Genomic DNA, 15,972 nt, shown 5'->3' on the forward strand with positions numbered 1-15,972 from the left:
TGTAGTTGTGATAAAAATAAAATGCAGTTATTAAAAACGTTCCATACAGGAAAGAAATACAAATAGAAAACATATTTTTATTTGTTTAAATCTATTGTTACGGGTAGCACCACCTTTTAAATAATTTTGTGGTACATTTAAACTTTAAATGTGTTCCAACATCTTAGATGTTTTTTTTTAAATAATTGTTTGAATAATTACATCATCTTAATACTCTTATCATACAATACAGATGATTCACAACTGTAGACAAGAACTGAGAGACACCATGAAAGCTGCTGTTTTAGACAGACATGTACTGGCAGTTCTCCAGGTTGAAAAAAATTTAGAGAAACTAAAGAAATCCAGTGAGTTGTTGGAACTGATTCAAAAGGTAAAATTGCAGTCCTTTTTGTTGAAACTGTTTAATCTCATTCAGAAGATAACTTTAGTATACTCAATGGCAGTTTTCACCTCTGGGATGTTCCCCATCATAAATTTAAAAAAGTATCTATAAAAATATTCAAGAAAACAAAATGGTCATAAATTTTCACTACCTAACTTAAATAAAGATATATACACATATAAATCAAATAAACAAAATAGGGAATTGTTTTTTTGATTTGTTTATATTTTATAACGTTAATATGTCCTGCTAAGCACTCAGCTGTTGTCACCTTCACTTCACCACTGATATATAATTTTTATAGAAGTCTGGCCAACTGTTAGGAATACCTCTCCTTACATTCACTTCATTGCTAACTTTTACTCCAACTTTCACACTTCACATCTCTAAGCAAATTGCTAACATAAATGCACATGCCACTCATGTGCTAGATGCCATTTGTGGACCACTCCACTTTTTCATGTGTAATTGCTTAGTTTTATATTTTGCTTTCCACAACATTTCAGTTAATGACATAATTGTTTTGCTATTATCAATGTGTTTTAAGTAAAGTTTTGTGTATATTTTACTTTTAAAATCAACAAAGTGGATTGCATATTTCCAAATAAGCTCAGTAAATTCACATTATTATTGCACTTGTGTTTAATTAAACCATCATTTTCTGAACTGTATTATATTAACCCTGATAAATATTTTAGATAGATCACACTGTTCACAATAATACATTCATTAATATAAAAATGTCTTACTTCTGAGACCATACCTACCTTCTCACACAGAAAGCAATCTTTCTTGTGCATCTGCCTGAGAGATTTGCATTCCACAATTCTTTAAACAACTTCAACCAACACTCACTAGATTTCTCATGATTTTCACCATTACATAATGATGTTATTATGTAATAAAAGCCCTCCACTAATATGAGCATGACATAATCTTCCTGTGCACTGAGATTTTCCACTGAGATTCTTCATTAATCTTCCTTAGCACTGTGTGTATTTGATGTATTTTGTTGTATTCATAACTTACAGAGGTTTGCAATCTAATAAAGGAACTTTGTTTTCTTTAGTTTATCAAACTATGAACTTTCAAGTTCATGCAACTTTGGCATCTGCTGAGATGAGGAATAACCTTGCAATTGTCAATTTCTTAATTTGGCTACTGAAAACATGTTAAACATAAATGGCATGATAGCCATTGTGCATAGGGTAGTAGGTTTTATTATGCAGCCATGAATTATTTCCCCTCATTTTGAGAAGGAATATGATGAGAAAGACAACTTTTACTGTTTGTCTCCCCCTTCTGGTTATGCTCTCTTGTCGTTGAGGAGAATTTTTAGACATCCTCATGCTATTTGGACCTTATCACTCTATCTCTCATTCCATTGTCTTACTATATTTCCCATTCTCTACATCACAACTCCCAACTTAAATAATTTTGATTCTTTTCTATCTTCTGAAAATTATGTTAATAATATTGCTTCCTTTATAGATCTACCCCATGTCAGTGATCTTATTTCTTGTCCTTGCTTTCTAATTCCTTTATCATGGCCTACAGTTAACTGAACTTCCTCCTTCTAGAGTCATAGACCTTGAAATCTCTTTTGCCTGTTTGGGAGCAAGCCCACTGAGGTCGATTTCACCTCCAGTGCTTAGTTCTCTTGTCTTTGCTTAATACTACTTTCTGTGTTTTATTACCTTTCCTCTCTTCACTTCATGTAAGAGACAATTCATCGAGCCCTACTTGAATTTTCTGGCAATTCCTGTTCCCTTCTCCTTTCTGCCATAGACTGTACTACTACTCTTTCCCTGTTTACTTGTTTCATTATACTCCTCCCACTTCCTATATTTTTGCCCCTTTTCCTATTTTATCCTTTTGCTCAATACTCTTCAGCCCAGTGTCAGACTTTCTGGATTCATCAATGACAATGGAGCAGATTCAGTTGTCATGGGGGCTGGTCTTTGTGATATGCACATCTTTGTTAACAACTATCTGCAGTTAGATGGGTCATACTTGTTAGTTTTCATGGACTGTCCTTTCAATTCTTCTCTCAGTTAATAGCTGATTAACTTCACTTCTCTCTCAAATTACATCTATCTTCAATATCTGGAAGTCACTGTGCCAGATCTGTTGCACAAACAAGTCATAGAGAGGGTCTTACTTTCACCTGTTTGTGGTCCCCAATAAAACTGGGGACTGGAGGCTGGTAATCTACCTTTCCACTTTCATCTGCTAGGTGGTCATCCCTCATTTTTGCATGGAAAATTTCTTTACTCTTTGTTGGTTCTTTTTCCTTGGACTTTGGATGAGCAAGAGTGACATCTCAGATATGTTTCTTCATATTCCCAATGCTGAGTCTTAAAAATATTTCAAATTTGTTTCTTGAAATCATTCCTTCCAGTTCAGCGATCCTTTTTATTTTTAGCATTGCATTGACCTCCTATGTCTTTAACAGAACAGTCAAGGCTTTTGTGTACCATCTGAAAGAACTTGCTCTATGATTTTCATTATTACATGAATGATTGGCTTCTTCTGTCCCATTAACAGGAGAAGTCTTACCTTCATACTTTCCTTCTGTAGGAAACTGTCTTTGTAGGATGGCTTGCCAAGACTTCTAAATGCTTTCTTATCCCATCAAATACCTTGTTTTTCTGGGAGTATTTTTTCAACTTCTTTCTCAGCTGGGCTGAATCTTACCCTGTCTATCTGCAAATGATGGAACATTCTCTCACTGGGATGTGAGTCTCTCCTACTCGTGTTGCCTGAGAGACTCTATTGTCTTTAGTAACTATAGCTTTCCTGAAACTGTTTATTCTACTGGGCCATGCTCATATCAACCATCTCTGAATGCCCTTGTGCAACCAGTGTAATGAATCACAGGAACCTTTGGGCCTACTGTTTCTCTTTTCACAGACATTTTTGAGTGGCTGTCTACCACTTCGATACCACTATAAATGTGCACCTACTTCCACCCAAATTTTCTTATGCCTTTTCACCAATATATTCTTACTAGGAAGAGAGGCATCTCTGAATGACAACCTTATGTTGAACACTCTGATCAAGGATGTATCTTGACTTCAGCTTAATGTACTCAAACTTTGGCAGTACTTTGGGCAAGTTCCCATTTTCTACCCCTCCTGTTGGATCATTTAGTTATGGTTCACTCTTTAAACTTCACAGTCATATCTTATATCAAGTGTCAGAAAAGTATCAGATCCAGGACTCTTTGTTTTCAAACCCTATACCTTCTTTTCGTGTGTCACTTCTCAATACATTTGTCTTATTGTCTGTCATGTACTATATGTTGTAAACCTCAATGTAGGCCATATATCTTGACCAGACTTTGTTCTGCCCCATGGAATAGTTTATTGACTTTGGTTTTCAGATGAGCAAGCTCTCTCCTGGGGAGTCTATGCATCTGTGCTTTTGCCACACCTCCATGATTTTATTATGGGCCCTTGTGGCACCTCTTTGACTGACTCATCACTGGTTTTTTTTTTGCCTTCTGTCTTGCTATTTCCCTCTTTTCCTTCCTCTCACACCTTCTTTTCTTGCTGCAACATGTTGCTATTTGATTTCATACTTGGGATTTATCCAATCCATTACCTGTCAAACCAGCCATTCTTATATGGTGATCTTTTTCCTGTCTTATTCTTGTTGCTTATCTACCCTGTCTATCTACCAGTGTAATAGTGTTTTCATTCTGACCTATTCATCACCATCTTCATCCTGACTGTCTCATTGTTGGCTATCTCTCTTTTTTTTACAATATTTTTCAACAAAGGGTTGGCTCTCTCTACCATTGTTGGTCATTAGGCTGCCTTGTCTACCACCCATTATCTTTCCTGATTTTGCAAGGTACTGTCTTCCCCAGTTCTATCCATATTTTTCCTCTCCTTCCATAGATATCCCTGCCCTGTTCCCTTGCTCAGTTTGGACCTTAATAATCGTGCATACTCTTACCCAGTTTCTCTGAGCCAATGGTCGCCTACTCCTGATATTAAATTTCCCTACAGTTCTATTTCCTCTTACTCCTTCCCTTAGGTCACCACCTCTCAGACTTCTATGCTTTGAACTCTTTCCATACCCTTTTCTATCCTCCATATCTTTTACTTTATCGTGTCTGGTCTCTTTTCTTTCTAAGACTTCAGCATTTGGGAGGTGATTCCTCCTTCTCCCATACTTCCCTTCCATTTCACAACTCCATGCTCAATCTGACTTGTGTCTTCTGTCGCATTCTGTTTATGCTGTATCTTGCTACCTAGCCTACATCTCATAATTTCCTGGCTCCCTTCTTCACTTCTTTCTTCCCTGGGATTTTCTTCTTTGAGGGACTTATCACTATCTAAACTTACAGACTTAGTTTGTCAACTGCTGTTGTTGGTTTACTTTTCATTGGATGTCAATACCTGCAGGCTGTTCCATATTTCTTCTCATCAAATCTCCCATCTCACCCATTCTTTTGCCTCTTGTTTTGATGGCTACTTGATGACATTTTACAGACTGGCATGTGGACTACATCTTCCACTTTCATCACACACTATCTTCATCACCTGGCTGTCTCATCTCATGTGAGTTACTGCCTATTCCAGTCTGTTATCTTCCAATCTACTTACCATCCTTAGTCAGATGAATACATTTTCTCTATTTTACAGGATTCTGTAAAGTGGCTCACGGTGCCACTCAGAGTACTTTTATTTCTCAAAATTTTGCACAAGTAGTATCCCACAAGTATATCCATGTGAAGCTCCTGCTATTGGGTGTCACACTCCATGAGTTTCTTTGGGTGCTCTCTGAATGGAGCTGAAATAGGTAAATCTTGCACCAGTCCCTTCACTATATTAATGTGGGATTTTAGTTTTTGTGTGATTAAATGTATATCATCTTGAAAGTTACCATAGTGGTTAAAAAAGTCCAGATGAAAATGTATTTGTTATTGCAATAATAGCAACAATTTGACTTTGTAATAATTAATATAATTAATTTTTTGCATCATTCAAATCATTAAGTTATGAGACTAATTATATCACCTGTCAGCTGGAATTAATGTGTATATATACATATACATGCTCCCCCCGCTAGTCCAGCAGTATGTCTCCGGATTTACACCGCTAACATCAGGGGTTCGATTCCACTCAGTGGGCCGAGAAATTGTCCTCCTGGTTGGGGGTTGTGCAGTAGGCTAACAATTGTTGTTGTTGTTGTTGTTTTTGAATTTCGCACAAAGTTACTTGAGGGTTATCTGTGCTAGTCGTCCCTAATTTAGCAGTGTAAGATTAGAGTGAAGGCAGCAAGTCATCACCACCCACCGCCCAGTCTTGGGTTACTCTGTTACCAACGGATAGTGGGATTGACCGTCACATTATAAAGCCCCCACGGCTGAAAGGGCGAGCATGTTTGGCACGACGGGGATGCAAACCCGCGACCCTCAGATTACGAGTTGTCAGGAATATATGGTATACAGCAGTATAAGTTTCCTCCACAAACCGTAGAAAACATTATACGCACCCACCTAGACAGAAAGCAAAATCAACCAACTAAAGTAAATACAGCTCACAAATCAAAAAACCACGAAACCATATACTACTTATACAACAACTTAAACCCAAAATAAACCAATATAAAGGAACGCCTTTATACCTATATTAATAAAATAAAATAAATAAAATTATATATTCAAACATCTAATACCGCCCTCTACATTTCGACACACAGTTACACAACCCCTTTCAAACATGTGGTCAGCTTCCGGTCAGTTACCTCTTTCTTTGTGAACCTGACGATGACCGAAGAAGGTCGAAACGTTGTTCGCTCTTCTATGTAAAAGTGTTTTCTCAGCCCAAACGAGCCGTTTTTGCATATAAATTTCTCAACAAGTTTCCGATTGTGGTTGAGTTGTGGAGAACCTAAAGATTTCACAGGTGGGAATTTCAAATTGAGAAAACGAAAACGTGATCGAACAAACCAGTTCTGTAATGTTTTTAAAAATTGTTTTAAAATATTAATTCAGTTCTTTATTTGAAACCATATCGTCAGTTAATAGTCTATAACTGAAATTTTCAATTTGTCAAGCATTCTGAAAGTATGTTAAACGGCAATATATTTTGGACCCCAGACAACAGTCTGGGTAAGAAACAAATCAACGATATTATGAAGTTCACCACTACTGTCTTAGTGGTTAGCATGAATGTCCCTGGCTCGTGTTCAGTTGCCGCAAAAACCGTGTTTCGAACTTCAGAGCCGTTAAAATGTTGATGGTCACATCGAAATATTCAATCAGAATAGCCCAAGATTAATCGGTGAGTGTTATTCAATTCTAATATATGTGTTAAAAATTAGGATCGGCTAGCAAAAATAGCGCTTTATAGCTTTGCTCGAATGTTCTAAACAAATTATAGGAAGTGAGATTAAATGTATTAATTTTATACATATCATAAGTTATATTACGAGTTTGAATTAAGTTCAACTTATTTGCATATTACTGCAGACTGTTGCAACTGTATGGGAAACATATTCTGATTCAATACGATATCTGAAGTTCACATTTTAAAAGTTACCGTTTCGAGAATACCATTCAGTATCAGTACTGCTGATGGGAGGAATAACGTAGTATATAGTTTTATTCGAAATTTTGCATAAAAGGCAACTGTATTTTTATCTGCACATTTTGTTTTTCATATTTTAACTGTTTGAAAGAAGGCACATGCCAGTAGTTACATAGTAAGGCTGAGCTTTGTGTGGAATTTTATCCGTTCAGGTTGTGGTGACTTTCGATTTTGCCTTGCTATAGTTTTTTAACGATGTAGTTATTACTGTGTGTTTTCTTTGTCAAGTGGATTATTTTCATTTTTCTACAATCGATATTGCGAGAAACAGATGTAGATTTGGTTTGTTTTGTGTTACACAGTTGCCATGACAACTTTAGATGAAACGTTAAAAATTCTGATGTCTGTCATACCTCATCTTCTTCTCACATACTGTATACCGCAGTATATTTAGAATCTGAGAACGTAGAGAATCAAAGTAATTTTATTTTCTAAATAAGTTATTCACACGCGTGCAGAATTAAACATTGAATAGCTCTGTATATATTATGCTCTATTTAAGATAATTTTGAATCTGTGAAGGATTGTTGCGTGTAAGTACAGTGGGATGCCTTGATCCAGAGACCAAAACACTCTTAACTTAAATACCCTTGGTTGATTTTTGTGTAGACTAAGAATAAGGACAAGTTTCATGTGAAGTTGATTTCCAATAATATCTACAAATAAGGAAAACATAATTTAGATTTTATCATGAGAAAACTGTTTGGATTAGCTTAAAATTAACCAAGAACTTAGAAAAGGATATAATCTGTATTTTGTAAAAGACAATATTATAAATCATGTACATTCATTTGTCAGTAAGACGATGGTGACTGATAGCTTTATTAATGTATTTATTTTTATTGCGATATAATACATTTTTAACTTATTTTCATGTTTTATCAGAAACTTAAGGAAAGGGAAAAGAGATAAGACTTTTACACTTGTAGTTCGAGTGTTGTTTGAAAAGTTAAATGTACAACAACGGTGATTGATGAAGATAAATACTTGAAAATGTGGAACAAGAACTTAATAAAAACTAGGTTTAAGTAAAGACGTTAAAACTAACTGGATATGACTACTGGTAGGAAATATTGAATAATACCTTAAGTTGATCAATAACATTTTAACTAAATACATTAATTGTGAAGAACATCGTGTAATTATAACAGTATGCGAACAGAGTGATTTATAAACATAAAGAAGTGTTTTACTGATGGTAAAAAATAGTGAAAATATGCCTTCTGTGTCTTAAGAAGACAAACCAATGTATTCTTGAAACATGTAATATGTTCCACCATGAATAAAACACTTTTTATGCTTACAGTTAGTTGTTTGCTTATCTATTCTTTTAACGAAAATTTGTAGAATTAAGAAATTTATTGTTTCTACAAGATTTGTGAATATTGGAAGTGAATAGTGTAACTCTGGAGAAAAGCTATCTATACAGTTAAGAAGGATTTTGTAAGTGAATTGTAATGTATTTTCTTATAGCAAAGCCGCATCAGGCTATCTACACTGTCTACCAAGTAGAATCAAACCTGTGATTTCAGCGTTGTAAATATGTAAGCTCGCCTCTGTACCATCGGGGAGCAGAGCGAATAATAAAAACATTCTTTTACCTTTTGGTTTGTAGACGTTATAAATCAATCTAGTGATGAACTGACGATGCCATAAATAATTTTATTTGCTTTTATACAAATTAACAGAGAAAGTTCAAAATATGTTGAGAATTACATATATATATTATGATTAAAACATAACTGGGCTGTATGTTAATATTTAAGCACATTATATTAAATTATAAACATAAAACTGGTTCTGTGATAATATAAAAGTATAAACATATAGTCACGTGATTTTCATGTTTATGTATGGAAATATATTTCTGACGTTTAATTTAAAGTATGAAACATTTTATTCCTTTATGATATGTTGAGAAAACCACATAAAACTTATTCTGTTGATTTTTCAACAGAAAAATTATGAAGCTTGTGAAAAAATTGAAAATATATACAGATAGTGGTGGCCATGTGTTTACTGTATCAAATACACCTACACTGCTGGAACAACGACCAGTGTTAAATTTTACCTCTAACAGTGGAGCCACCCAGGATTTAATAATGTCCCCACATATAACTTAAAAAAAATTGAAATATTTACAGATAGTGGTGAATGTGTCTCTACTATATCAAATATACCGACATTGCCAGTGTAACCTTTATATTGAGTTACGCAGGATTTAATAATGTCTCCACATATAAACAAAAGAATTAAAATATCCATTATTATGTTTAACATGGTGTTAGTAACATTATGGTAAGTGTTTGCGTACCACTTACATATTGGTTTTGTTTGTATTTGTTTTACTTCTATTTCCGTATGTATGTGTTTTACGATGTAATTTCGGTTAATTCCCAAATTTCTTTATATATATCAGTATCACATTGTTTTTATTGGTTCACGTTACAAACTTATTGTCATAATGGATAATGCCTGTGGGATATCCCATTTATCAGTCAAAATCCAAACAGTGATGGTGATCCAGTCAGCAGTGATGAATAATCATAAAAAATCACACACATATTATGGTAGGGTATACATTTTTATATTTTTGTTTTGGAAGGGTGGAGGTAGGGAGTACAATTAGTCGAAATGTTAGAGGCCAGCTTCTATCCATTTGCTTTCTTTTATGAGGTATTTAATGGTAACTGTGTTTCCAAAACGAGGTTTAGACAGTGTGTATTTGTCTTATAGCAAAGCCACAAAAAGATATCCTCTCAGCCCACAGAGGGGAATCGAACCCCTGATTTTAGCGTTGTAAATCCGGAGACATACCGCTGTACTAGCGGGGGGTGTTTAGACAGTGAAAGACAGTAGAAGTTGAATCGTTGTTGGTGTAAACACTCAGCTTTCTACCATTACTTACTTTAATTTTTTTTCACGATTTTCCATGATGTTTGACTAGATTGGCATTGATTTTTGGATTATTTCTGAATGATGGAATATACCAAGTACATTTGGGTTGTATTATCAATTATGACAACAATTTGAAAACCTGGACAAATAATCGTAATGAAATATTTAATTCATTATTTTTTTATATTGCTCATTTAATCGCCTATTAACAATAAATGCAATCTATAGTATGCAAGCTATTTATACACGCACATATACATGCAGTGAAACAATGCCAAAAGTCAATTTTCTAATCCGAGGCCAAACAAAGTCCTTTCTTTAAATGGAACTTCTGAAAAGGTTGAAAAATTGTCCATAAAGAAAGAGTTAACGTCTTTGTCTGAGGTCTTCACAAACTGATTCATCAAGCCCACTTTAATTTGAAGTGAAGCTAACAGGACTTTCTTTGTGTCAACCAAACTTTCACGTTCAATGTTTTCTATCCTGCTATCAGGCTGACTCCGGGTGGCCATTAGTTCTTTATCTGGTGCTGATTTAGTACTTTGCTCGTCCCATTTCACATACACACAAAAAAAACAAAAACGCAGAAACTTTGTATAACAGTATTGTTAATCCTACAACATTCAAAAGACATTTAGGTCTCCACAAAGTAGCCAAACACATTTTTTTTATATTTGACTTTATAAATAAGAAGTTCGAGATTTTCGTGTGTTTCCTTCAAGTGACCAAAATGAGTAATAGTAACAAATATATATATCTTATCGTTAAGAAGGAGGACACATTTGAGACCACTGTTGAAGGAATCAATAAACAATTACCATTCATTAAATTATCAAACTTCATCTCTTAACATCGATCCCTCGGTGTAGATTCCTGTACGTGGTGAGAAGACCTCCCAGGGAAGGTTATTCTTTCAGTTTACCTTCTCTGGGATCTAAACATCCACACACGTGTTTGGCGTGCATGATGACCTATAAAGGGGAGGAGAGGTTCCTGGTTTTGAGGGATTCAACCCTAACACACTATTTTGACCTTGAATTCCTGTAGATGGGCGACCTTGGAATAGCCCCTTAAGGTCAATTGGCTAATCCACTTGGGCTAGGGTCAACCAAGTACTAGTGTTGGATGTTCTCAACAGGTGTTGTGAACATGTTATCTGACACTGGTCTTTGGGTATAGTGCTCATGAAACCCTGGTGTTGCTGCAGTGTTCTTGTTTGGCATTGTAATCCATCCCGTCGTAGAACTCCATGGCGGGTGGGGTCAGTGAGCACCAAAATATTCTTTCTTATTATGGACCATCCAAATAAAAACTTAAATAAAATAGTGAAGAACAGCCCACGTCTTGAAGATTTTGGGCAGCAATCTTCAACATTTGTAACACCTGTACCTCATTTTCTTGCAAATGTCTTTCTTTTCATTCAGAAGGAAATAGAAGGATTTGCTGGCTCTCAAAAGTCAGTCAAAAAGCTTCGCTCTGGTAACATATTGGTGGAAACATCCACATCTAAATGCAGTGAACTCCTTACACTCAAAGGCGATTGGGGATATACCTATTGAGGTTATGCCTCATCCTATTTTGAATTCATCATGAGGAGTTATTGTTGAGGATTTGATGAGCATCCCCAGGTCATAGATCCTCTTTGGTTTCTCCACCTAAGGAGTTTCTGCAGTGAGGCATATCTCAATTTGCAGAGGTGGAATTATGATGCTGACCAATGTTTCCACTTTAACATTTACATCATTATTTGCACCTGCCACCATCAAGGCAGGTTATCTTAATTGCAAGGCACGACCATACATTCCAAAACCTCTCAAATTTTTTCAGTGTCAAAAGTTTGGTCACTCGAAGACATCATGTTGTGGTTCCTTGATGTGTGCTCATTGTGGTGGCAAGGACCATGAGGTCTATGAGTGTGAAATGGACCCTCATTACGTCAGTTGAAATGGCTCTCACCCATTCTACTTCTATTCTTGCCCTAAAGTATTGGGAGAAAAGTAGGGCAGCATTTGAAGACAATTCAATACATTAATTAACTTTAGGCTCAAAAGTTGCTGTCCATTACTTCATCCTGGACGTATGCTGCTGCAATTCGTTCCACTACTACAGTAAGAGTGCAGACAGATCTCTCTGTGCCTCCAAAAGAATTGTTCTCAAACCAAATGAAAAGCTTTTTGACCTCAACCCTGAATTAACCATTAAGCAAAATAAGCACATGTTTAGCGCACCAAGGGAAGAGGACACCACAAAGTTTTTTCCCCCAGCTACAATGCCCTTAACTCTTTCACTGCCACACTCAACTTTAGTCAATTTTTTTGTAATTGTCCTGATATGCCATGTTCGACTTTACTCTGCATTGTTAAGAACACATTTTTTTTTTTTTTGCTCGGTGAGTAAATAAAGTTTCGAGAAACTACTTAACTATGTATCTGAAGCAAGTCGTCATTGGTTTGCAAAATATTACTGTAAAGAGCAGCACATAATCTTGATAAAACTTCAAGTAAAAGATGATTGTATGTTATGATAACTGACATTCTTTCTGCTATAACTATGTATAAGAAATTATAGGTGGTGGAACTGTTTTGTTTCATCATTTACTGCTTTATTTAGTCACATCTACAGAAAAATAAGAGTATCATACTATTCAACTATTTTGCGACTGTAGATTCAAATCAGTATGTTCTGAAAAGCTGGAAAAACAACTGACTGAACTAAGCAGTCTAAAGACGATAATTCGACCTTTTAGGTCAAATTGCGTAAGACTTCGACACGTATGACAACATTATTATTAACTTTGTTATGTATACACTATACGACTGGTGGTAGTACAGTACTGTGGCACCGTCTTCATATAAAGTTAGTATAAAGAACCGACAAATCAACAAAATCAATTTAGGATTGTCTGGAAACGTGCACGAGTTCAACAAGTTCAAGTAAGCAAAGTTAGTACTGAGTACTAGGCTTAACGTTCTCAGTTGCATGCATGGATGCAAAAGTAAATTCAAAACATTTTGAAATAATTCAAAATTATTTCGGGCTACAGTAGCATTTCCAGTGTACTATTTCCAACTTTAGGCCGTTGTTTTGAATTTACTTTCGCATTCATGCATGCAGATAAAGTTTCAGAAATATGCCTATTTTGTTGATGTATGGTTTGTTGGCTCATTTCAAGTTCCCAGGTCAAAACTGAGCTTAAAGTTGAGATTACAACTCATTCTTCAGATATTTGAGTTGGATTAAGATACTCTAACCTAGGCCTAACCCATTATTTAGTAGTTCAACATGCAGTGCAGTTTACAATTGATTATATGTTGTGTACGTGTACCAGTACAGAACGATCACTGTATATAGGCTACTGCAGTCCAGAGTTCAAAATTATGAACTGCCCGACATCTCGGGGCATATAAATATTACCTACAGGCAACAGTTCTTGCTATGTCTATTTAAGTGATATTTCACGTTTAAATAATTGTCTTATTGTTCATCCTTAACAGATTTTTTGCCGACAATGGGCAATAACAGCCTGTAATAAAACTGGAAACCGAGCAAACAAGCCGCAATTTCTTTCATTAGACGTATTTCCCCTGCCGCACCGGCAACACGTATTGTAACATACAGATTAGAAGGTACATGTGAAAACTATATTGAACAGCCTTGTGCGGTAGTTTCTGTGTGCCGATGACATCACCTTGTGATGCCGATGTGCCGATGACGTGTTTATTGTCGGATATTTTGTTAGTTATAACATTCTACTCAAGTCTGCGACAGCAGAGAACTGAATGGCTTTAGTATTATCTTGGGTCAAAATAAAAGTAACTAACATTGGAGCAAACTTAATTGTATGATGTTTTGAAGTACCGATTACAAGACCATGTTTTTGATTAATAACTAGGCATAAGATTGATAGTCGCCTTATAATTGCAGCTGTCTGCAGGTCTTTTAAACCCCTACTCTCACCTATCGCATTCTCGAATTTACAGATAGCATCCAGCTACGCATGCGTGCCAGATGTTCGCTCATGGCCAACGCTAATCTTGCAACTAATCCACCTGTAGGCTGTTCAGTTATACTATTGATTTTTGTGGACCTGAAAAAAGGGCTTGTGACTCTCAATTTTTCCCATGGTTTCTGATACTATGGATCGTATTATATTAGAGATCTCCTATAATCGGTCCACTACGGTAGTTGTAGCTTCCAACATTTATGGTGTATATTTTGTTTTATTACAGTTTACAAATGTTAAACATTATTTAAAGGTATTGTCTGCTCTATATTACCTTCCTCACTATTTGGGACAATGCTTGAGATATATTTCGTAGTTTCGAGAAAACGTTTATCAGACATCTTAAATCAATTTCATAACTTACAATTTTCATACAAACACTTATTTGGTTTTACTCATATAATAGTAAAATGATTGTTACATAAAGAATAAATTATATATTTTTAAAATGTTTATTAACTGATTGTTGTTATTAAAACATTTTTTCGATTGATGAGTGTTGTTGCCTCACTAATTATGATTTACATCTTCAGACAGAAACACCAAAAGAAGTGAAAGACGATGAACGTATCCAGAGGGAGGTGTCAAAGAACATCAGGCCTCCCTCTACTAGACGTTTTCACAATGTTGATAAAATTATTACTGTAAGACTTGGCAGTAAACCAGAACATCATCAGAGAAACGTTTTATTGTTATTGAAAATACTGAAAACCGAAACAAATTTGTTATTGGTAGAGCTTCAAAATTAACATCCACGTGTCAATTGAAACGTTGCCAAAGCGAACATAAACTTATTGTACAGAAACCTAAAAAGAATAATCAAACTAAACACGTTAACAGCCCTCACAAGATTGTTTTACAAGAGTCTGAAACTGAAACCAAAGCCCAAAATTAAATAACCCATGGGCTGCTCACAAGTATACCATATTAAAAAGAATTACTTTACCTTATCTCATAAGTTACTATTTGTTACATTTTACTCAGTGATATAAATAATAAATAAAACACACATATGAAAAATATAGAATATAATATTCACCTGGGTCTTCTCTTTTTTGCTGTCAACTGTCATGAAACTTAATGTACTAAAGGTATTGATACAATCAATAATGTTTTATGTAATTAAATAATACAATAAGAACAGAGAATAATAATACACAGAAAACACTGTCCAAAAACACTAACGATAACTCTTAGCATTTGTGAAAGATGGAATTGCAAGACGTTGGTCTGATTATCTAGTTAATGGTTTGCAGACAAACAACAAATAGAGCTATATCACCGTGTTAGCTTTGGTGTTAATTGAACAAAAAACGTGGAGACGTATTAGAAACAGACACATACTGATATTTATTTATATAGATTCAATGATAGTGAACATTTTAAAAATTCAACTAAAGCCCAGTAAAGTATGACTGAAAACTCAATTGTCGAAAACAATAGGTCGTAATGAAACTCCTTCTTTGTAAATATAAGGTAAACCATAGAAAATTATGGCATAATATTCAAATTGTGTTTATAATCAAGAATGTCATCTTTATTAATTTCAGTGATTATCTTGGCAGTTTTGACATCACTTTTATTAATAGCGTTACTATGCAGCTCCTCTGCCTTTACTTTTAACGAAAGTTAAATGTTTATAGAAATTAGATAGCTCACACATCTATTTTGCTTGATGTATTAGAATAAATACTGTATTTATTTTTATGTTAAAAATGCTGAATTTATCACGATTCATTTACGTACATCAACTTAACTTGAAAACTAAGTCGATCACAGATATAAAACATTAAATGTGTAATCGTAACATCTTTTTTAAAGATTCGATGGTCCTGAAAAGGACCTTTAATTGTAATTCAGTAACTAGGAAAAATTATTATCACCTTGTACAAATCCTGTTGGACCTGTAAAACAGAAAAAGAACATTTTATATTTGAATGATTTTAGGTCCTGTTTATGCATCACTTTTCAGCTCGCAAGTCTCATTTTACTTTTAAAAGATGCTGTCATATAGTAATCATAAAGTAGCATGCTATAGACATGAAGGATATGACATTTGATGTAAATTATACAGCAGATAT

The 15,972-nt window shown here is 34.9% G+C and overlaps 1 protein-coding gene across 1 annotated transcript; it reads left to right on the forward strand.

Annotated features, from left to right (window-relative positions):
* Positions 1-236: 236 nt before the first annotated feature.
* LOC143242666 (uncharacterized) lies at positions 237-14,741 on the forward strand. Its single transcript, XM_076486147.1, has 2 exons — positions 237-373; positions 14,425-14,741. Exons 1-2 carry the CDS (start codon positions 269-271, stop codon positions 14,638-14,640), a joined length of 321 nt encoding a protein of 106 aa, XP_076342262.1. The 5' UTR covers positions 237-268; the 3' UTR covers positions 14,641-14,741.
* Positions 14,742-15,972: the final 1,231 nt, after the last annotated feature.

The sequence above is a fragment of the Tachypleus tridentatus genome, unplaced genomic scaffold, assembly GCF_004210375.1.
Source record: "Tachypleus tridentatus isolate NWPU-2018 unplaced genomic scaffold, ASM421037v1 Hic_cluster_2, whole genome shotgun sequence".
NCBI lineage: Eukaryota > Metazoa > Arthropoda > Merostomata > Xiphosura > Limulidae > Tachypleus > Tachypleus tridentatus.

Coding starts and splice junctions, on each gene's coding strand:
- LOC143242666 (XM_076486147.1), top strand. CDS start 269: ATGAAAGCTGCTGTTTTAGACAGACATGTACTGGCAGTTCTCCAGGTT. Junction 374..14,424: donor TGTTGGAACTGATTCAAAAG/GTAAAATTGCAG, acceptor TTACATCTTCAG/ACAGAAACACCAAAAGAAGT.